This window comes from Hyperolius riggenbachi, chromosome 7 (assembly GCF_040937935.1).
Source record: "Hyperolius riggenbachi isolate aHypRig1 chromosome 7, aHypRig1.pri, whole genome shotgun sequence".
Lineage (NCBI taxonomy): Eukaryota > Metazoa > Chordata > Amphibia > Anura > Hyperoliidae > Hyperolius > Hyperolius riggenbachi.
In genome coordinates, this window is record NC_090652.1 from 166,328,237 (window position 1) to 166,351,723 (window position 23,487).

General features: G+C 42.9%; 1 protein-coding gene across 2 annotated transcripts in view; it reads right to left on the bottom strand.

Annotated features, from left to right (window-relative positions):
- Positions 1-23,487, bottom strand: part of SLC39A10 (solute carrier family 39 member 10) — a 173,859-nt gene that overhangs the window by 67,283 nt on the left and 83,089 nt on the right. For both annotated transcript variants that reach the window (XM_068244850.1, XM_068244851.1), the window contains exon 3: positions 8,969-9,146. In XM_068244850.1, the coding sequence (XP_068100951.1) occupies positions 8,969-9,146 (178 nt within the window). The remainder of the gene's footprint in view (positions 1-8,968; positions 9,147-23,487) is intronic.

The following is a 23,487-nucleotide window of genomic DNA, read 5'->3' on the forward strand; positions in this document are numbered from 1 at the left end:
CCTATTTTAAATCCTGGTATGACAGAATCGATTAGTCTAGTAAGGGGCTCAAGACCAATATTAAAAAGCAGGGGCGAAAGGGGGCACCCCTGTCTGGTACCCCGTTGTAACGGGAAGGGGTCTGAGAGGAAACCTGGAGTGTAAATGCGGGCTTTCGGCGTGGCATACATTAAATTGAACAGATTGAGAAATTTGCCCGAGAATCCCATTTTATCAAGAGTGAGAGTAAGCCAATCCCAATTAACTACGTCAAATGCTTTCTGTGCGTCAAGAAGCAATATAGCTGCATTTTGATGAGTATTGGCGTAGGCTTTAACTTGTTCCATAACCACTGAGAGTTTGCGGATATTGGATATTGCTGACCTGCCTCTAATGAATCCTGCTTGATTATTGTGCATAAGTTTAGGCATAAGGGTGGCTAGTCGGTCTGACATGAGTTTTGTGAGAATTTTTAGATCCTGGTTTATAAGAGAGATGGGACGATAGGACTCGGGCAGGGAGGGATCCTTGTTCTTTTTATGAATTAGCTTAATGTAGGTTTCATTACCTGAAGGGATGAATTTTTTACCTGATAGAATGTCATTGTATAGAGTCTCCAATGTGGGGGATATTTGTGTCTTAAGGATTTTATAAAATTCTGAGGGAAGACCGTCTGGGCCTGGAGCTTTGTTATTTGCTAGGTTGGTGATGGTTGCTGTTATTTCTTGGACTGTGACCGGAGCGTTTAATAGGGCTAACTCTTTAGAGTCTGGTTGAGGTAGGTTTACTTTGTTAAGGATATGGGCACCGTTCACCTTATTACATGTTGAAGGAGAGGTATATAATTTGTCAAAGTATTGTATAAAGATGTTGTTTACTTCTTTAGGATGATTCCTTAGTGTGCCTGAGTCATCCTGTAGTGCCGAGGAAGGGAAGGGATCAAATCCTCCTTTGGCGATTATGGCTAGCAGTCTACCGGCTTTGTTGCCATACTTGAAGTACTGCAACTTTTTGTATGGTTGCATATATATTTCTCTCATTTTGAACCATTGATCTGTTTGGGATTTGATTTTGAGCCACTGTGTTCTATTTTGAACAGAGGGTGTGTTTTTATAGGAGCGGTATGCTTCTCTGGATAATTGTACATATTTATTATATTCTTGGTTAGCTTTTTTATTTTTTGCTGAAGTGTATCCTAAAATTCAGCCTCTCAGCACTGCTTTGGCGGTATCCCAAAATAATTGGGGTGTATCTGTATGTTTGTTGTTATCTTGATAATATTCTAGCCACCAGTTCTGGAGTAAAAGGTGGAATTCTTCATCCGCATATAATTGAGTTGGGAACCTCCAGAGAATGTCGCTACCTCTAGGGATTTGTTGGGTAATTGTAGCTATTGTGGGTGAGTGGTCTGAGATAAGGAGGTCAGATATAGTTGCCTCTGTTAATCTTTGAATTAATGAGCGATTAACAAATAGTCTATCCTTGAAAATTATGAATGTGGATGAGAGTAAAATGTATATTCTCGATCATAGGGGTGGAGGTATCGCCAGGTATCCTGCAGAGAAAGGGTTTCAATCATTTCTGCCAGTGGTGTGACTGGGGTGGGGGAGGAAAACTTCCCTGGTTTTGCATAGGTTTTATCTTCTAGCATATTCATATCATTAAAGTCACCCCCTAGTATTAAGTTGGAGTGCAGTTGTTGCGATATAACAGGTAGTAGTTGCTGGAAAAACTCTTTTTTGCCCTCATTTGGTCCATATATATTAAAAATCACTATTGTGTCCCCGGGTAACGTGATGCGTACAGCTGAACACCTTCCCTGCGTGTCACAATATATTGATTCTGCTAGGCATTGCAGTCGTTTGCTTATTAAGATGAGGACTCCCCCTTTTTTATTTTGGGCAGGTGATCCCACACACTGGGCTACCCATTTTTTCTTCATATAATTAAGTTCATGAGATTTAAGATAGGTCTCTTGAAGTAAGGCTACATCTGCCTCAAGAGATTTAAGGTGACGTAGTACTTGGGCTCTTTTAATTGGAGATCTAAGTCCTTTTATATTCCAGGATATAATTTTCATTACTGATTTATTAGAAATATGTGTGGTTTAGGCGGTGTTCAGATATAGGCATCAGATCAATTAGATATTGATATACAGTTCTAAGTTGGAAAAGATGCATGCAATCTTTGTACTTTATATTTGAGAGCAACCCCTGAGAGAGCATAGACCAAAACCCCAGATTATAAAAAAACATCATCAACCCAGGGCATGAAAGCATAATAAACATAGCAGTATCTATGGGTAAGGCTGATAGTAGTTTCAGCCGTTGTTGGAAGAACTGGGTAAAGTAGAAATCCAACAATGAAAACAATAAAAGAATAAAGGTAAAAGTGTGGTAAGCAATAGCCAAGAAAATAGTCACATAGTGGACTTCGCTTCTTCCCTGCATCCACTAGGCATCTTAGCTTCCGAAGCCTGCAGTCCAGTTACCCACTACAGCAGTATGGTAGCAGTGGCGAATGGTATAATGATTAAAGTGTAGGAAAAGAAAAGAGATCAATAACATAAAAAGGAATACTGCCCTGATGTACGGCATATGATGTGAGAGAGTGTGTTCACTCCGGGTCCTTCTGAGGGGACTTGGGTGATGGTTGATTCTGCAGAGGAGCAGTTTTACGTGAAGAAGAGGGAGTCGAGTGCTTAGCAACAGGTACTTGTCCGTATCCTTGGCACTTTTAAAAAAGTGAGTTTGACCATCTTCGTCTGTGATCCTGAGCACTGCAGGGTATAAAAGAGCAAATTTGATCTTTTTTAGTGCCAGAAAAGAGCATGCCTTGGTAAAAGATTGTCTCTTCTCAGTCACTTCCAAGGAATAGTCATTGAATAAACGGATTCTGGATTCCATATAGGATAGAGGAGCATTGCCAGATTTGAATGCGCGTAGTAGTTTAGCCTTGGCGCCATAATCTAAGTAACGTGCCATCACTACTCTTGGAGGGGTTCTCGAGGTAGGGGATCGAGGGGGTCCAATTCTGTGTGCTATCTCGACTTTAAACTCTCCTGTCAGCTTCAGTAGTTGGGGCAGATTTGCTTCACAGAACTTGATCAGTGTGTCGGGACCGCCGGTTTCAGGGAGGCCTACAATACGTATGTTGTTCTGCCTCGACCTGTTTTCTAAGTCCTCGATCCTGCTGTGATACGTTCTGTTTTGCCTGGTAATGAAGTCTATAGTATGGAATGCCTTGTCTAGGTCGTCCTCACACTGTGTAATGCGTTGCTCTGCTTCCTCCAGTCTAACAGAGTGAGTGTGGAGTTTTTGATTGATGCCTGTGAGGGCCTTAGATATGGCTGCCTCCACGGCGGATTGGAGCTCTGGCGCTAGAATGCTCATAACTTCTTGTGTCATATGTTTGTAGCTTATGTGGGGAGATGCACTCTTACCATCTTCCGATGGAGCGTCTGACTCTTCATCCCAATCTGGCTGTGGGGAGCAGTCATCAGATCGTAGGCCACGCTTCCGCGAGGTGGGCACCATCTTGTCCCTGGAGTGAGCGTCGGCTTGCTCATGATCCTTGCGGACCGAACGTGTCAGGTAACGGTCCATTGTGAGCCTGCTTTGATGCGCTTTAGTGTGAGCCACTCGGAGATGTAGGTGCCGAGTGATTTGGAGAGGTTCTCCCACTGTAGTGGGTCAGGCTTGTCGGAGCTCCGCTCTCGTCCTCCTTACATGCAGGCGCCGGAACCGGAAGTCAGTCTGGGCTCACTTTAAAGTGAGGCACAGTGTGTGTCTGATGTAAGGTTTGGCAGGGGGTGAGGGGAAGGTTTGAGTCAGGTACAGAGCAAAAGGCAAGCCCCAATGAACTCCTGGAAGAAGCCAGGTGTACAACTGAAGGCAGGGTAGAGTGAGATACAGAAGAGGGCAGCAATATGGAGTATGGACACAGCACAAATGGGACTGGATAATGTTGGGCTGGGGGGAGTTGAAAGTGGGAGGCTGAATGTACACAGAGAACGCTCATACGCATGTTCTGCGTGTTAAGAGGTGGAGCTGTGTGTTAAGAGGTGATCACAATCTGTGATGGTGCTGGTGCTGCCTCCTCCCCTACTCCCCCCCCCCGCATACATTACCCGCTCGGGCTGGCGCGAGTCCCCACTGCCTTCTCTTCACTTCTTTCTGTCCAGGGAAGTTTAAACAGTAGAGGGCGCTCTACTGTTTAAACTTCCTGCCGGGACAGGAAGTGAATCCAGCCGGCCCGGAACGCGGAACCCAGCGGAGAAGAAGACATTGTGCTGAACAAAATGTGTCATTTAGAACCCTGCCCAGAATGGAGAACAGAGCATAGTTTAATTGTTTTCGGTGGCATCTGTTCACAAAAATGTAATGCAGTATGGGGAACTGAAAACAGACTTGCATGATGCAATCCTGTACACTAAACAAAAAATAGTCAAATATGAAATGAAGAAAAAAAAAAAAATTATCACAGAAGCAATAAAGATGGACAGTAAAATACATATGCAGCATCAGACAGAGCTGAAGACCACAGTAATGTGGTAAAAAATGTATGGTAATTTAACTGTCAATCTTTTTCAGGTAGCTTAAAACTTAGCTGTGTGTAATATTATATTGATGATGATTCAGATGATTACAAATGGTGACTGGTTCTGTTATGTTCAGCAATGAGTTTATGTGATCACGTAGGATGGTGAACCACATGACCATGAATTACACACTGAACTAAGATAAAAAAAAATGCCCCTTATTGTAAGATAAACAACCAATTTTGCTATGAAAGGATTGTTTTTTCAATTTTTTTTAAATGAAATTAACTTCCATTAGAATAGTAAGATCTGGAGTTCATAACATCATGGAAAGTGTACAGTCACAACAGTAACTGTACTTTAAGTACAACTGAAGGGAAAATTAAACTGGCCATATATGGTTTCATTTAACTTACACCTGCCACCCCTCATCCGTCCAGTCTTCAGGGTGCCTCCCCTTCCCCGACCTTTTAATGTTTGACCGGCTCGGAAGTCCCCGTGGATGTGTGAATTTAAACTGGGCATACAAGAGTTCCAAACCAACGATGGATGAAAGAAAGAACAGGAGTACTTGGGATGGGAAGGGGGTGGGGGGAAGGGGGGAGAGGACATGGAAGAGGGAGCAGGAGGGATCCCCAAAGACAACAAGCAGATGAGGGATGTCAGAGGTAAGTGTTTTTTTTTTTTTTTGCAACACACAATTGGCATTTCACTGTTCAGCACATTTCAGGTTTGCTTTAATGTGCTCTTTTACTTATTTCCCATTGCTTCCACTAGAGCTAGGGTAGCTGAGAATGACTTCCAGATTTGTTTGATTTTGCCTACAGCCATAACTGTTTGGCTCTTTCCAAGCACTCCTAATGTCTTTTTATAGATCTTTAAAATGCTTAGGTCGTGCTCACTCTCAAGACCATTTGGGGTTCCATTCCAGAACTTAAATATTTTGTTTTTCAATTAAACATATGGATGGTTTTGTGTCTCTGGTCTCTTTTGATTACTGAAATCCAGTGTCAGACTCGGAGGTGGAAAAACGGAGGAAATTCACCTGTTGGCCAAGTAGCAGAAACCCAGTGTTATCACTCCTAATAGAAACCTGCAGCAATCTTCACTGTTAGCAGCAACACCTGATTACTGCTGCTTGGCCAGCAAATGGATTTCCTCAGCTTTTCCAGCTCCCAGTCCGACACTGCTGAAATCCATCTCCGACACCTCTGTTAACTAGTTTGCCAGGCGAATTCAATTGTAGGAAAAACTACTAAAAAAGGGTGTTCCACATCATTAAGCAGACCATCATTTTCATGCAATATGAGAAATAAAAATGATCTCTCTGCCCCCGAAAAGTGTGAAATAGTTGAATGCCTTGGACAAGGTATGACAACCTTAATATTTCATGATTATTTGCATGATCATTGTACTGTTAAAATATTTGTGGCAGATAAAAGCAAAATGAGCAAAGGTTCTGCCAAAAAAATACACCAGATTAATAGAACATCTGCTAAAATGCCATTACAAAGGAGCAAACACATATTTAAAGCTGCTGGTGCCTCCAGAGTCCCGCAAACATCCAAGAGTAGTATTCTTCAGAGGTTTTCAGTGCAGAAACCTATTCAACCACCCCTAACCTAAGCTCACAAGCAAAAACAGCAGCAGTGGGCCCAGAGCTACAAGAAGACTAATTTTCAAACAGTCTTGTTTACTGATAAGTGCTGTGCAACTCTTAACTACCTAACAACCGCAGCAGCAGCCCCAGGACCTCCTAACACAGATTAGCATCAAGTCCTGGAGCTGCAGTTTAGCAGGGATGCGCGATCATTCCCTGTTGATTCAGATCAGCCTGCTGGCTGCAATCGTGGCTAGCAGGCCATTAGTGAACAAAAGGGGTAAGAATTCCCCTTTGTTTACATCTGTACAGCGCTGCTATCTAGTGCAGCGCTGTACAAGGGACACTCAGCTGTCCCTCAGAGCGGCAGGGAATGCTGATGTGCATGAGAGGCGGAGAAGAGGAGGGATCGCTGTCCTATTCAATTCAGGATTGAGCAGGGGAGTAGGAAGGAGGAAAGAAAAACAGGCACTGTAAGCCTGATAAAAAATAAACAAACAAACAAAGGATTGCAGGAGCGATCAGACACCTCCAAAAGAATGCAAGATTGCCCTGTAAAGGTGCGTACACACGCACTACAAAAGGAAATGACGGGTCCTCCGGACCCTCCCGCTTGGCGGTCTTTAGCCTACAGTATGCGCGTGTGTACGCGCTGTCGGCGGATCGTTCAGAAACAGCCTCATCAGTCCGCCAACAGCGCGTACACACGCGCATACTGTCGGCTAGAGACCGCGCAGCGGGAGGGTCCTGCGGACCCTTCGTTTCCTTTTGTAGTGCGTGTGTACGCACCTTTATGGACAATAAAAGAAGGCAAGATTCATTTGTGTGCTTAGTTGTAGAGCTGTGCAGCAACCTGACAAAGCTGCACAGCCCTGTGTTGTGAAAGATGGCCTGGTCACTAGGGGCGTGTAAGCCTGTGGTCCTGAAGTGGTTAATGGTATTTCAGATCCATTGAGTGGTGGATGGTTGGTAAACAGCCACCACATCCCAACAAGGCTGCAATGTCAGCAAGGAGGTGGAGGAGTAATGTTTTGGGCTGGAACCATGGAAAGAGAGCTGTTCAGTTCCTTTTAGGGTCCCTGAAATTGTGAAAATGACCTCTGAAAAGTATGTGGAGTTTCTGACCTACCACTTTCTTCCATTGTACAAAAAGAAGAACCATATTTTCCGTGATAAAATCACCTTCATGCATGACTATGTATCTCCTGCTGCAATGATTACCTTTGCTTCATTGCCTGCTATTGGCTGAAAATGAGAGAAACTCATGGTGTGGGTCCCATCATCCCCTGACTTCAATCCTATTGAGAACCTTTGAAGCAACCTCAAGCAAAATATCTATGAGAGTGGGTTTCCAAAATATCTATGAGAGAGTTTATATCCAAACAGCAGCTCTGGGGGGCTATTCTGACATCCTGCAAAGCAATTCAAGCAGAAACTTTCCAAAAAAAGTTCAATGGATGCAAGTATTGTAAAGCTACTATCAAATTAGAGGTCCGATGTTAATGTGTAACCTGACCTGTTAAGAGGTTTTCAATTGAAATGCTCTTTACAACCTATAAAATCTTTTGCAGCTCTGTTGCGCCAAAAAATTTGGAACAGAGCATTTTAAAGGATACGAGAGCCGCAAAAACCTAGAGAAACGGGAGGGGGAGGCATATACAGTGACCTGACCTGACCATAGTTATTGATGAATCCACCTTTTCCATCACCGTGAATAACACTAATTACATATGAATTAGTGTTATTCACGGTGATGGAAAAGTTGGATTCATCAATAACTATGGTCAGGTCAGGTCACTGTATATGCCTCCCCCTCCCGTTTCTCTACGTTTTTGCGGCTCTCGTATCCTTTAAAATCCTCTGTTCCAAATTTTTTGGCGCAACAGAGCTGCAAAAGATTTTATAGGTTGTAAAGAGCATTGGTCATCCTGGTTCTCCAGGTTAAGTATTTGAGCTGACGTGCATTAAAGGAAACATTAAGTGAAATGTTGAAATAAATATGTGTAAGTACAGTGCATTGCTCACAAATATGCTGTGATGCTTTTCTTATTTATCTACCTGAAAGAGTTAATATTCTACTATGCAACTGACAGTTTTTCTCCATTGGGAACCCAGTCAGACTACAGATAAGGAATTACAGCCATAAAATACTTTGCTCTAGGAAGCCCAGTTCTCTGCCAGGAGAGAATAGATTAAAAAAAAAAAAAAAAAAAAAAAAAAGGTCAACAGTTACTACAGAGTAGGCCTACTGTATGTTTTTGGTGCTTGTTTTTACTTAGTAAACCACGTCCACTTGCAAATGTGAGCCGATGCAGCTACGGATCACTTTCGCTCCAATTCACGTCACTGCCGCATTTCCCGATGCAGACGTGTATTGGAGGAGATGGCAGAAACTGTAGATTATCGGATTGCTCCGCAAAACCAGCATGCAACAAAAACTGTTCCACTGCCGTGCATTAGTTACAGTACAGCCGTGGTGCTATGCGGTTAAGTAGCCGCATCGCACCCCGTGCAATGGAAACGGGCCCTTATTTAATGTAGTGATGCATAATTTGTAAACACTTGATAAATAAGTACAAATGCGACTCTCCTCAAAGATACAACAGACAGCATTGAGGTAATTTAATGTTCTGAGTACAGAGAGGTTTTCCTCTGAAGAATAAAGCAGGATAGACCTTTATGAGGTACACAATATAGAAATGATGACACAGCAATGAATAAATATGCAGTAAAGACTTGTACTCAATAACACATAGGTTAAACTGACTTGCCATGCTTGTCCTTTACATTCTATGGTGGTGTACAGATCTCATAAGTTTTTCCATCTTACGTCAAAGAAATTTACTTACCAGAGGCGGTTGCTTTACTTTTTTCAATATTTTCCACATGCAAGTCAAAATGTTTGAGGCAAAGTCTGCTGTCAATTTGATATAGCAGAGCTGGGCAAAGGTAAGCAAACTGATCAGGTGAAATCGGAGAGTGGATATTCAGTCCATAATAATAAAGGAGCTGGGTGACATTCAAACACTGACAAAAAAAAAAAAAAAAAGGAAAAAAGGTAAATCTTAGATTTTGTATGTTTTTTCAAGAATTGTGGTCTGCGTCAAGTTCATAAATAAATCTGCAGATACGCCTTTTCCAATTCAAATTATTTTATGGGTTAAGTGAAAACCTCATTTTACAACGTCGTAAAATGCAATGTTGGGCTTACAGGATACTAGAGCAGAAAAGGTTACTAAAAACCAAGGGAGCAGGCATGTATAAAAAGATGCAGTCCTTATGCCCATCGCTCCCCCCGTTCTCCTCCATCCCCTTCCTTGTTATCCAAATTGTCGCTGGGTCAGGCAGTAGTGCGCAGGCGCGTGGCCAGGAGCAGTTTGTGTGTGCACATAATAACGTTATTGTGGCCTGCACACTACCGCCGGACCCAGGAAACCTGGACTGAGCTGCGGCAGTGATTTAGGGTAACAAGGAGGGGGACAGGGGAGAACGTGGGTAGTGGTAAGCATGAGGACTGCGTCTCCTCCCATTTTTAATAACCCTTTTGACTCTGGTGTCCCTTAAAACAGCATGCCTTCACACATATTACATTCAATAAAGCATACATTAAAAAAAATGCAAAAATATCAATCACTTATTTACCTTGATTTGCATGCTGAAAGCCAGTACATTAAGTTCAGGTCTTGTTGGTCTGAAAATTTTTTTGTTTGTGCTAAAGCCTCATTCAGGTGCCCATATCAAAGTTTGTGTCAGGCTTGGTTCACATTGGTGCGGATGCAGAACGGAAACTGCATCCGCAATTGATGCATTGTCGATTCTGCATCTGCTTTGCGCAAAATACCTGACCGTTCTGGGCCCGTAGCATCACTCACATCGGCCCGTATGCATCGCAGCACACCTGTGTCGCTGCCGCCGCTTGTCCCGCCACACAGTCCCTTCAGCAGCCCGGAGGCCAGCAGAAGCATGGGGCTCTCCATAGGCTGCAACAGGCCAATTCTCCTTATCAACAGGAAGAGTTTTCATTGGTTCAACATGATCCAATGAGAATTCTCCCTGTTGCTTAGGATCCCCATAAATGTGCTGTAGCTCAATGGCGAATCCCTGGCCACTGGGCTGTTCAGAAGGGACCGAGCGGCGGTGGGCCACGTTAATATAACGTCACGGTGGCTGCGTGGATGCAAGCAAAGCAGGTGACACGAATGCAGCGACTAGCCTAGTAAGAATGCACAGTGTCTGTTCTCATAGGCTTTCATGTGGCACATTTTCCCATCCAGTCCGGGAAAAACTGCCAAGTCCGGACTCTACATTCCACCTTGCGTTCTGTGGCACATGGATTGTACATGCATCTGTTTTTTTAACAAGTGGAAGCGGGTCCTATTTTGAACATGGATTCCGCTTCCTGCGTTTTCGAGGAGCTTTAAAAACGTATCTTATGGGTACATTTTTAAAGCAAGTGTGAACCGACCCTCAATGTAGTGTCCTGGGATGAGAACAGATGTTCTCTTTTATGTTTCTCACTATTTTCTTTATTCAATAAACAAAGCTGGATTTTTTGTATTCTTCCACAGTGGTAAGCCACCTCCTGCTTACACTACTACAGCTTTTGCTGGTTGACACCAACTACATGTCCATTCTACAGGAGGGATCCTCACATCCAAGTGGATGCTGGTATTCATACACAGAATTTAGGAGTTATCACTCCATTCTCAGTGACCGCTTATAGCCACACAATGCATCTTTACCAGTAGCTTACTGTGAAAATTTAAGGAAGAGAGACATCACAATAATCACACATATCTTACAGTTATTCGGCTTCTTAAAGTGGACCTGAACTCCTGGGCCCATATGCAATTTACTTTTTCACCTCTGTTTTCTCCAAGGAGATAATTTTTCATTTTCAATTTAAAATAACTTTCCAGCACTTTTCAACTAAAAATGTACCCAAAAGAAGTTGAAAAAGTACTATCAAAATTATTTTGAGCATTTGTTTGCTTTATGGTGGCTTAAAAGGCATTTTATTGAAAAGTTAAAAAATGTCAACTTGGAGAAAACTAAGGAGGAAAAGTGAATTGCATATGGGCCCTGCTCTCTTAATGACTTAAGGAAAAAACAGAGAAATATATCCTGTATGTATTTTAAAGAGTTTAGCCTGTCTAATTCCCCCTTATTTGTGTCTAATCACTAGTTGTAATTTGATCCTCCTCTGTGTCACATGACTGCCTATGGCAGATAAGCAGATACGCCCAATTGTAAGCAAAGGCTATAAAGAATATATCTGCTTCCATTAATCAGAAAGTAGAAACTGTACAGATTGATTTTAGGATTTGTATGAGCTGTAACAAAGAAATGTTTTTGTTTAAAGGTTATTATGCTGTTGTGTATCCTTTAGAGCAGAGAGGAGGTCGGCGTTCAGGTCCACTGTAAAATACTGATAACACAAACAACTTGATAGCAAAAACACAAAATCCTTGCGCTCACAATGTAGATGTACAGTCAGTTCAAATACTAGTCTTCTTTCCACAAAGTAACACCCACTGTGCTGCTCCGGTTTGGGATGGCAACAAATCTAAACGTGACATTTTAAAGAATGCCACGATAGTAGTGTGGAAACACTCAGGATTATGGGACTAGAGGTCATCCCTAAAAACCTACAGCGAGGGGAGAGCTTCAAAAGGCTATGTGAGAGGGAGACCTTTTGGATATTTAAGATGAATGCACTGAATCCAGTCGGTCTCAATGAAGGCCTAGAAATCTGTACCCATTTATAGTGTTGCTTTTTGTAGCTACAAAATGCACGTATGTCCAATAGATGAGGGTGGTGAGTACTGGTAAGATAGGAATAGCCCTTAGTAGGATGTTGTTGAATCTCCTGTCCCTCATTATTATATATATTTTTTTGTTTGTTTTTTTGGCGATCAGGCGTGCTCAAAGGGACCCTGTCCATATGTTTATAATTGTGCTCTGTAATCAATGTGCATAATTTTGCTGTTTATCCCATTTTAATTTATTTTATTTATGTATTTTTTGTTTTAACCGCATTTTTGCCTTAATTTTTGAATGTTTGACACATTTAGTTTGAATGCTGTCATCTGTCAAATATGTGATGCTGTCTAATGTTGTTTTTTTTAGCATTTTATATGTGCTATTATATGCTCTTTTTCTCTCTATATATATTTTTGTATGTGTAAATATTAGCAACCTCTGATAGTTAAATTTATGCTTAAATACAGGTTTTAATATATGATGTTAAAATTGTCAGTAACAATGACACACTGCGTTGCGGTACAATGTCAGCCAGCGCTGACGTAACTGCGAGGCGTATTAATATTTCCCACCTATTGTGTTCACCGCATAGGTTACCATGTGAACTAAAAGCTCCCATATGCGTTGATCTGGTCGCTATGACCACGCGCCGGGAGACAGAATCTAGATCCACAAGCAGGACTCAATGGATGCAATCCTTCTCTATACTGTCCATCGAGACTGTGCATCCTTTCAATAAAGTTTGTTGAATGCGTTGTTTTGGTCGCCATGACTACGCGACCTTACGAGCGCATATACGGCACGCAGAGTGCGGATGTCATCATCTGATGAAGGTGCAACGCGCTGAAACGCATAATGACAACAGACGCACGCCGCCCACCCATCCCCGGGCGTGACGAGCTTCTTGGAGAACGGAGTCCGCGCTGCTGGCCACAGCGCGTCATTGCCGGCTGGGTGTTAAGTGGACTAACCTAACGCTGATAAGCGAAGTTATTTATTCATTTTGTGAGTATGTTTCCCCCTTGCTAATAAAGCGTTTTAAGTAATACACCATGGAGCGCTCCTTTTTCATTTAAACTTGATAGCAATTGTTTGTTTTCTTAGGAAAAGTGGAAATACAGTACACTATACAAACATGGGGCATTCAAATGTAATCTATAGATGGTGAGCTGACAAGCATCCTTGGCTGAACTACTATGTGTAGACAGTTAGTGAAATTTCATTTTGTAATTTGCCAGGCTTTTATACAGTACTTTAAAGACTTTATACATATTAAATGTCCTGAAACTGATTTCTTGTCCAAACTAAATAAACCTGGTTTGTCTAACTTATCTTTGGAAGGAAAACCTTTTATTCCATTTATCGTATTTATTCTAAAATACTATTTTTTTTCCTGTAATATGGTGCCCAAAACTGTGTTCCATATTGCAAATGTGACTTTATAATTAATATATTCTGCCAGCTGTAGCTTTTTAGCATCAAATACGGTTGATTATCAACCATTACTCCCAAATATGACTTGAAATTTGTTGTCCACAGCTGCATCTCACTTAATTTTTGTAGTGCTAGCAAGATGCATGATCCTTTTGTAATATGTTACTATCCGCTTATTCTACATAATTTTGTATCAAAATGGACATGGAAACATTACTTTCAATTTTGTCTACTAGGCCATTCATAAAAAAACTTGAGTACCGAAGCCAGTCATGACAACTGCAGAACCTCACAACTAGTTGCATATTTTGTGTATGATCCATTTACTACTACCCTTCATCTGTCTTTTAGCCAGTTTTCTACATATGCGTACATATTTCCCTATGCCCTGTCCTCAGTATTCACAACAAATCTTTGTGGGAAACTGTGTTAAAATATTTTCTCAAATACAAGCATATTACTTTTATCACTTTCCTAGTATGTGGATTTGCATTCACCACTTAAAGCAAACCTGTGAGAAAGAAATGGTTAAAAGTTACTTACCAAGGTAGTGGAAAGCCTCTGAATGATTTAGTGCCGTGCTTCTCAATCCTGTCCTTGTAACTCCCCAAAGGTGCATGTTTTGCAGGCAACCTCACCTATGCTGCACAGGTGGTATAATTAGTGTCTCAGCTAGGTGGATTCCACGTATCTGAGACACTAAATACCCCACCTGTGCATAGCTGAGGTCACCTGCAAAACATGCCCCTTTGAAGAGTCACGAGGACAGGTTTGAAAAACACTGGTCTAGAACCTTTTTCAGATCCTTCTCAAACCCACTGCTGTTGCTCAAGGCCTTCTTCTTCTTGTGACTGCACTTCCATCAGAGTACAAGCTTCTCCATACTGGGCATGTGTGAGTAAGGCATAAGCCTTGCATGAGCGACTTCATTCTACATGGCATGCACGGCCCTTACTTCTGCATTACTAGTATGTAGATTTTCATATCTGGACAGAGCATGGCCAAAAGAAGCATATTAGACAAGCCCTGAAATTGTAGATTGTAAGAAGATCGGGAAGACTCTGGACTATCCAGAGGCGTCCAACTACTGAGGGAAGTATCCAATTTTTAATCACACATTTGCTTCAGGTACACTTCAATAAATTCAGAGCACATTGGCCAGCAAAATCCTGTTTGGTAAACCAGTGTTGACAGTTTAATAAGAACAAATTCTAATTTTTACGCATCTTAAAATCAGACTAATACAATGCAGTTACTGCTAATCTTGATTGGTCCAATTTCAATCTATGTTCAAACTGCAATGTTTTTTTTATCTCTGTTGGCTATCTGGAAATAAATTATTCTGTGTTATATAACTGTTTTACATCGATGAGTATACAATTAAAAGGTTACACAACTAATATGATGCTCATATGTCTATAGTTTATTGGTTCAGATTTCCTTCTTAAATAATGGAAAAAAAATCCACATCAGTGATATTGACTTTGAAAGAGAGTCGGAAGACTAAAGCTTGGTACACACTGTACAATTTTCCGTCAGATCAGCGGATCTATTAGATAATTTCCAAACCTGTCCGATCAGATTCCAATCGATTTTGGGTAGTTAACGCAAAATCAATAGCAAAATTGATCAGAAACAATTTGGACATCTACACACAATGCAATTTCTTATCAGATCACTGGTCGATCAGATGGAAAATTGTACCGTGTAGATGGGGCTTAAAACTGACCATACACTGGTGAATGTGGTCAACACATAGATCCCTCACAGATTGTTTTATCAGAGAGGGGCCTATCTGATCAAATCCCTCCACACACTGTACACAGATTTTCTAACAATTTCAGCATGCCATGTCAAACCTGAACTAAAAATATACTTATTAGATATATTTTGTAACAAATTAATTTTTAAGAGAATATCAACAAATTCATAGATCTATGGAACAAGGTTATAATGAGGAATTTTTAAAGCAAGAATTGGACAAGGTTAGGAAATTAGATAGAGGGTCACTTTTATCTGGTGAGGGGATAATTTTGAATTAGCATTCATCTCCAATTATAGTAATCAGTATCGATCTATGCAGGACATAATAAGTATTGGCACATTCTCCAGGTCGGATGATGAACTGGCAAAGATTATACCTGAAAGACCAAAATTTATCTATAGGAAAAGCCCAAATCTGAGGAATTCTTTGGCTCCAAGCTGTATACGGGAGGTATACCGAGGTCAATCTCTACAGGGATGGCAACAGCCAGGTTTTTTCCCATGCAGGTGATGCAAGGGGTTCCGGTAGGCTATCACCTCCAGAACCCAGCAGGTCGTTAGTCATACTAACGGGAAAACCACCAAAATCAGACAATTCATCTCGTGCAATGAGAAGAATGTAGTGTACCTTGCATGGTGTTCATGTGGCCTCCAGTACGTGGGCAGAACCACCAGGCCTCTAAAAGAACGTATAGGGGAACACCTCCGGAATGTGGCCCGAGGCCTGGTGCCCACTTCAAGGAGGCACATCAATCTAATCCTGCATTGTTGTCATTTTGTGGATTAGAGAAAGTAAGCAAACACTGGAGAGGTGGTAATATGTTAAGGGAAATATCCAAAAGGGAAACATGGTGGATACACCATATGGGGTCCCTTAGACCTAGTGGGCTCAATGCAAACATTGATCTAGTGGGTTTTTTGAGTAATGAGTAGATATTTAGGGTAAGAGGCTTCATGTGTTGGCATAAGGGAATTTGTCCCTGATCCCAAGCTCTCTTTTTTGATGTAAGATTAGGTAACAACTAAGTTTATATGACAGATTAGATGTTTAGACCAATGGAGTGCTGTAAGGCTACTGGCTACTAGCGCAGCTTGGATGAAGCTCTATGTGGGGGCATACATTGTAGTACCTTTGAGCTAATGAGGGGTAATATATATATATATATATATATATATATATATATATATATATATATATATATAGTGCCATACATCCATCCTTTGAATTGGTTGAATTTGTCCACATAGCTGCGCATGTAGGTAGTAGCTATGTGATATTTATACATATGATTCTGCAACATGTGTTTTGTTTTAATTTTAATGTGTTTTATTCTATGCATGCACTGTTCCATTGTAACTTAAATGGGCTCACACCACATATGCGATGTTGTCACCTGGTGGGCGGTCAAAGTGGATCACGGGGCGCTTTGAGGTTTGAAAAATGGAACGCAAAGATGAAACACAGTCACTGTCTCGTGCGCATGCATATGGGCGCAACGGGTTGTGCTTAGTGCGCATGCATATGAGCGTAATTACGTACGCGTCCCTACGTGACGTCACTCCAGTATGATGCTGCGCTTTCATTAAATGCGCGGCTGAGTGGGACGCAGGGGGTTAACACCTGATATCAAGGCCTACTACTCACCTCATTGGTACAGCTCCTGATGAGTCGTTCGACGAAACTAGTCAGGCGGGGTTACCAATGAGGAAGTGATCCAGCGTGGACGCCGAAGGGGATGAGGAAACCGGGAGGACGGTTAACATCTAAGCCCAGCCAGGCGGCCACCTCATGGGGTAGAGCCCTATAAAACTCTATGTGCGATATAGCTCTATGGACATGTGAGTGTGCATTTTTAACTAAATATTAAACTTGTTAAATGGTTTAACACTATGAGAGGCCATGTGCTTTTACTTTGAGGTGATTGTTTTTTGAAGAGAATTGCACTTTGGTCAAGCTGTGGATCGGTAGAGGCTGGGGTTCACCTTAGAGCAGCATGTGCCGTACAGGTCTGGCCTCTCGCCAGACCTGTTCCTACTGTAGGGCGCAGGAGGGGGGAAGCAGCGCTAGAAGGAGGGGCAGTGGAGGCAGCGGTGGGGAGGGGGGAAATATCCCCCCCCCCTCGCTCACCTGGGACCCCTCCTTCTGCCTCTCTCCCCCTCCATTTAGCGGTGGCAAGTGCGGGCTCGGCGGCGGGGAGGCATGCAGAGAATTACTCACCACTTCCGCATTCCAAGAGCCGGCAGCGTCATGGCGTCAGATCTCCGCCTTCAATGCCGCCCACTGTGCTTCCTGATTAGCGGAAGCACAGTGAGCGGCATTGAAGGCAATAGATCTGTGACGACATGACGCTGCCGGCGCTTGGAACGTGGAAGTGGTGAGTAATTCTGCGCATGTCTCCTCGCCGCCGAGCCCGCACTTGCCACCGCTAAGTGGAGGGGGAGAGAGGCAGAAGGAGGTGTCCCAGGTGAGGGAGGGGGGGATATTTCCCCCCTTCCCACCGCTGCCTCCACTGCCCCTCCTTCTAGCGCTGCTTCCCCCCTCCTGGGCATCTATTCTGGGGGGAACTGTACTAGCTATACTGGGGGCAATTAAACTAGCTATACTGGGGGCAACTAAACTAGCTATACTGGGGGCAACTAAACTAGCTATACTGGGGGCAACTAAACTACCTACACTGGGGGCAACTATACTAGTTATACTAGGCACTATACTGCGGCACTACCTACCTATACTGGGCACTACCTACCTATACTGGGCACTACCTACCTATACTGGGCACTATACTAGCTATACTGGGCACCATGCTAGCTATACTGGGCACTGTACTAGCTATCTGGGCACTATACTAGCTATCTGGGCACTATACTAGCTATACTGGGCACTATACTAGCTATACTGGACACTTTACTGGCTATACTGGGGCACTACCTACCCATACTGGGCACTATACAGGGGCACTACCTATCCATACTGGGACTATACTAGCTATACTGGGGCACTATACTAGCTATACTGGGGTAACTATACTAACCATACTGGGGCAACTAAACTCTCTATACTGGGGAAGCCGCACCCCAGCCCCCCCCCCATAGCCTGCTGCACACGGCACTGTCCACTAGGTCGCGCAAACACCCGCGCACCCCCCGCCCGCCGTTCCCAGGAGAAATATATGGTCAGAAAGTGTTCCCCGGGCCGGAAAAGGTTGGGAACCACTGCCTTAGAGTATCCCAAAGCGCAATAGACCCATCTGGCTGAGGGTCTGTAGATAAGGGTGAGTGCCCAGTCTTGAGGGTGTGGTGGAGGTGTGTGTACACAGAAGCCTATGCAATTGAGATTTCCCACTGTCAAAGCGTGAAGACTTCTTGGAACTTATTGTCACAGTTTATGGACATTGTGCTCTTTGCATATGTTCTAGTGCAAGGACCTTCTTAAAAAGCAGTAGCACGATCTTATCTAGTATCTAAATCAATTTTTAAACTCATTACATATTTAGTTGCAAGTGTAGTACTAATTGTAACTAGAACATTAGTTACACTTTTATGTTTTCAGTTTAAAGCGGAATATAACCCTGCATTTCACCTTTGCTCTAAAACATTATTTACAGCATATTATATGCAACCAGGATTTTTTTCTACTAGACCAGCATTGGAAGGGTTAAACACACAGCTTTTAAGTTCCTGGAGAGAACTGCTGCCGCATCCGAGGCTTACATAGATACATTTCAGCAAAACAAAATGTAACAACTGTGGAATGACTCACTCTCTCTGACTGTGCAGGAGTTGGAGGACAGCCAAAGAGTGTGTAACATTCACCACTTGCTACATTTTTTTTACTGAAATGTATCTATCTAAACTTTGGCTGCCGAACTTTAAAAACTCTGTGTGTAACCCTTCCAATGCTGGTCTAGTAAAAAAAAAATGCTGGTTGCATATAATATGCTGTAAATAATGTTTTAGAGCAAAGTTGAAATGCAGGGTTATATTCCACTTTAAGATCAGCATTTTTTAGTCTGAATTCTAAACAGCAACAATGACAAGCTAATAAAAAATCTGCTTCATTCAGCTGTCTAATGACCCACTGAAATTTTAAGCACTAAAACCAGGCTTGCTCAAATCTGTACCTCCCAGTAATGCTGTGCCGGGGGGGGGGGGGGGGGGAGATAACAGCTCTGCCTCACTAAAGTCAATCTGCCAGAGGATCTCCGCCTCACCCTGCCCCTCTCTGTGAAAGAAGATTGAGAGGGGCGGGGAAAGGCAGCGATTAACTTCATTAGAGGCTGAGCTGCAACGCTAAGCTCTGCCTCTTTCAGGAAGAGCTGCCCAGATCCCCCCCCCCAGCCCCTGGGAATTTGGGGAGGTCTAAATCGGGGACCCAATGGCGCAAGGCGAGAGTTCTAACCATTATGCTGCCCCATGTAGTGAAAAAAATATCACTTTTACTGGAGTTGCTTGCTGCTGGTGTTTGCTAGCGATTTTATTGTGTGAATAGCCATTTTGCCCTCCTACAATCCGCATTAATAAAAATTAAATTGTGCGAGTTCTATATGTATGCCACTTTCATTTTGAAGATAATAGCAATTATTTTCAGACAACAACATCACCCAGCTCCACCCCCCCCCCCTCCCACAACAGCTTACAGACATGAAACTAAAACGGTGGCAGCTCCACCAAAATGCCTGCAGCAGTTTTGGAGAAGCCAGTCAGCCCCAGGCTTGTACTATGAACTGGCCTTATTGAGTACAATGGAGGCAATAATGTCCTGACAGTTTGCTAGATCAGTAATATGCAAACTATCATTGAACTGCTTTGTTTATTTTAGGATGACATCCTCTTTCAAACGGTTTGCCTTGTCATGCAATACTTAGAAAAAGAAGCAATGACTGGTAAAGTGGGTTGCTTGTTCCGGGAAGTCTCATCTTCCTCCTTTATTCATACATATAGGAACTTAAAAGGCCATTTCCGTATGCTCAAAAATCTAAAGGATCTGTCCACTTGCTAAAAGGAGAAACAAGGGATAATGCACTGTGAAGCCAATTACTTATGCAGGAAGAGGAAAACTTCTGGGCAGTTCACATTGCAAGGAGAGTATGCGTGTGCTTCTCACAAAGCAGTGAAACTGAGCTTAGGGTCAGTTTGAAGACACAGCTGGCTGTAAACTTAACAGGAAATTGCAAAGCAACGTGTACACACTACTGACAAGTGTTCATAGCCCTTTTTACTTTCTATTAGTGCATTTTCACATTAAAGTGATTGTGTACTGATACTTAAAACGGACCTGAACTCAGAATGTCCTTTCTGCTCTAAAAGATACACAAAAGCATAACCTTTACATAGTTACTTTGGTTGAGAAAAGCAGTCCATCAAGTTCAACCAGAATAAAGTACAACACCAGCCTGCTCCCTCATATATCCCTGTTGATCCAGAGGAAGGCAAAAAAAACCTTAAAAGGCATGGTCCAATTAGCCCCCAAAAGGAACTAAAATTCCTTCCCGAATCCAGATGGCAATCAGATAAAATCCCTGGCCCGCCACCACTGGGCATTACCTAGTAATTATAGCCATGGATGTCTTTCAACGCAAGCAAAGCATCTAAGCCTTCTTTAAATGCAGATATAGAATTTGCCATAACTACTTCCTGTGGCAATACATTCCACATTGTAATCACTCTTAAGGTCCGTACACACGCCGGACTTTAGGCAATGACGGGTCCGTCGTTGCCTCCCGCTGGGTGGGCGTGCCAGCGACAGTCCGGCGTGTGTACGCTCTGTCGTCAGACTGATACGGCTGTTTCTGAGCGATCCGCCGGGCGGATCGCTCAGAAACAGCCGTATCAGTCTGACGACAGAGCGTACACACGCCGGACTGTCGCTGGCACGCCCACCCAGCGGGAGGCAACGACGGACCCGTCGTTGCCTAAAGTCCGGCGTGTGTACGGACCTTTACTGTAAAGAACCCTTTCCAAAATAAATGTCTAAAACGTTTTTCCTCCATGGGCAGATCATGTCCCCTACTCCTTTGTAAAAGCCAAGGGACAAAAAGCTCATCCGCCAAGCTTTCAAATTTCCCTCTGACGTATTTATACATGTTAATTAGATCCCCTCTAAGGCCTCTTTTCTCCAGACTAAATAAACCAGTTTATCTAACCTTTCTTGGTAAGTGAGACCTTCCATCCCTAATATCAATTTTGTTGCTCGTCTCTGCACCTGCTCTAAAACTGCAATATCTTTCCTGTAATGTGGTGCCCAGAACTGAATTCCATATTCTAGATGTAGCCTTACTAGAGAGTTAAACAGGGGCAATATTATGCTAGCATCTTGAGTTTTTATTTCCCTTTTAACCAGTTTACATCCCCCATACAGAATAATCACGTCATTGCAAGTGGCTCCTGAAAGCCACCTGACGTGATTATAAGTTGCTGTCATTTAATGAGCACAGTGGGCGTGCTAGCACGCTCCTGGGCTCATTAACCCCCCTCCCCCTAACTACACGATATGGTCATCCCTTCCCGGGTCTCCGATCCCCCCACCCCTCCCCCTCCATGCTGCGATCGGGCAGCATGGAGGACTACAATGTAACAATCTCTCACCTGACCTTGTTCCTGCGCCGATCGCGATCCTCTCCCTGCAGCCCCGCTGTCAGCCTCACTATGCTGAATGAGTCGGGCCCCGGCTTGATGACGTCATCAAGCCGGGACCTCGATCCGGTCAGCATAGTGAGTCTGACAGCGGGACTGCAGGGAGAGGATCGCGATCGGCGCAGGAACAAGGTCAGGTGAGAGATTCTTACTTGTAATGCTTCCCTGCGCCTAGCTCTGCAGAGGGGGTAGGGGGGGACACCTGGCATTTGGGCAGATAAAATATATTAAAGGGCAAACACCTGGCTATCCATGGGGGGGGGGGGGGGGGAATACAAATTAAAAGGGGCACATAGCTGGCTATAAATGGGGGAGGGGGAGGCATAAAGGGCATACACCTGGCTATGAATGGGGGGAGGGGGGGTTATAAAAAACACATCTGGCTAACTATGGGGGAGGGGCGATAAACAGGCACGTCTGGTTTACTGAATTGGGGGGGGGGGTGTTACAGAGGCATATCAGGGGCTGGGGAAGGGTAATGGGGCACATCTGGCCAAGTATGGGGGAGGGGGGTATAAAGGAGCACATCTTGCTAACTAGGGAGCGGGGAGGATTAAAAAGTGCCACAACAATTAAAGAAAAATCCAAAGCCGCAAAATGGAAAAAAATGCACCTTTATTTCCAAATAATATATTGTCGCCATACATTGTACTAGAATCATACTTTAAAGAGTAACTGTCAGGCTGCAGAAGCTAATTTAAACCTCTATTCTCCTGTGTTAAACAGTTTAGAAGGAAGCCCAAAAGCAATTAGTGAAGATAAAAATCTCAGTTACCTTTGATGTGTGCTTATCAGCAAGGCTGTTATTCTTAAGAAGACGCAAGCCGCATACCATACTGCAAAGCATTCTGGGGATCTCCCCTCGGCTGCTAATGAGACGTTACAGCAGCTTGTAATCACGTGGCACTGATAAATCTCGGGCAGAGTACACTGCAGGAGTCAGCTATTGTTCCTAGCCACATGGCTCATTAATATTCACTGCACACTGTGTTGTTCAAGTACAAGCTTATCTGTGATCAGGAAGCAGGCAGGACATGACGACACATTTGACAGAAAAACATGGAGCCTGCCATGAGCTGTCAGGAGCATCTATCTCTGCATATACTATATACAAATTCTGTGAAATCCAGACGTGGACAGTGAAATGCATATGTAATGTAAGTACAGCCAATCTTTAGCTACTGATATATGTGTTTATTTTCTCTGAGACCTTATACCTAACAGCTCCTCTTTAAACCCTGTAATATCCAGGACAAACAGGCAAATCAAATGTGTAGGTTTAATCTACAGTACCACTTATTATTTTCAAATTATAATTACTGAAAACTGAGAAATAATTCCTTTTTTAATTTTTTTTCCGTTTATTACCATTAAAATATGTACAAAATTAAATAATCCTAAGCAAAATGTACCACACAAAAAAAGTCTAATTGGTGGCGAAAAAAACAAGGTATAGATCATTTATGTGTGATAAGTAGTGATAAAGTTATTGGCTAATGAATAAGAAGAGTGTGAAATGTAGAAAATTGTTCTGGTTTTTTAGGGGGAAAACCCCAGGGACGTGAAGTGGTTAATGCATCCCAAAATGTTACTAGCTCTATTGGCTTGACATTGAATACAATAATTTAACTTCTTGTCGATGAGTACTCCCAAGTACTTCAAGTTTGATGTCCCCATCTCTATCCCATTTATTTTGTATGGTGTTAGACCATTGGTAAGACCAAAATGCATGACTTTACATTTTTCAACAATGAATTTCATCTGCCATTTATGT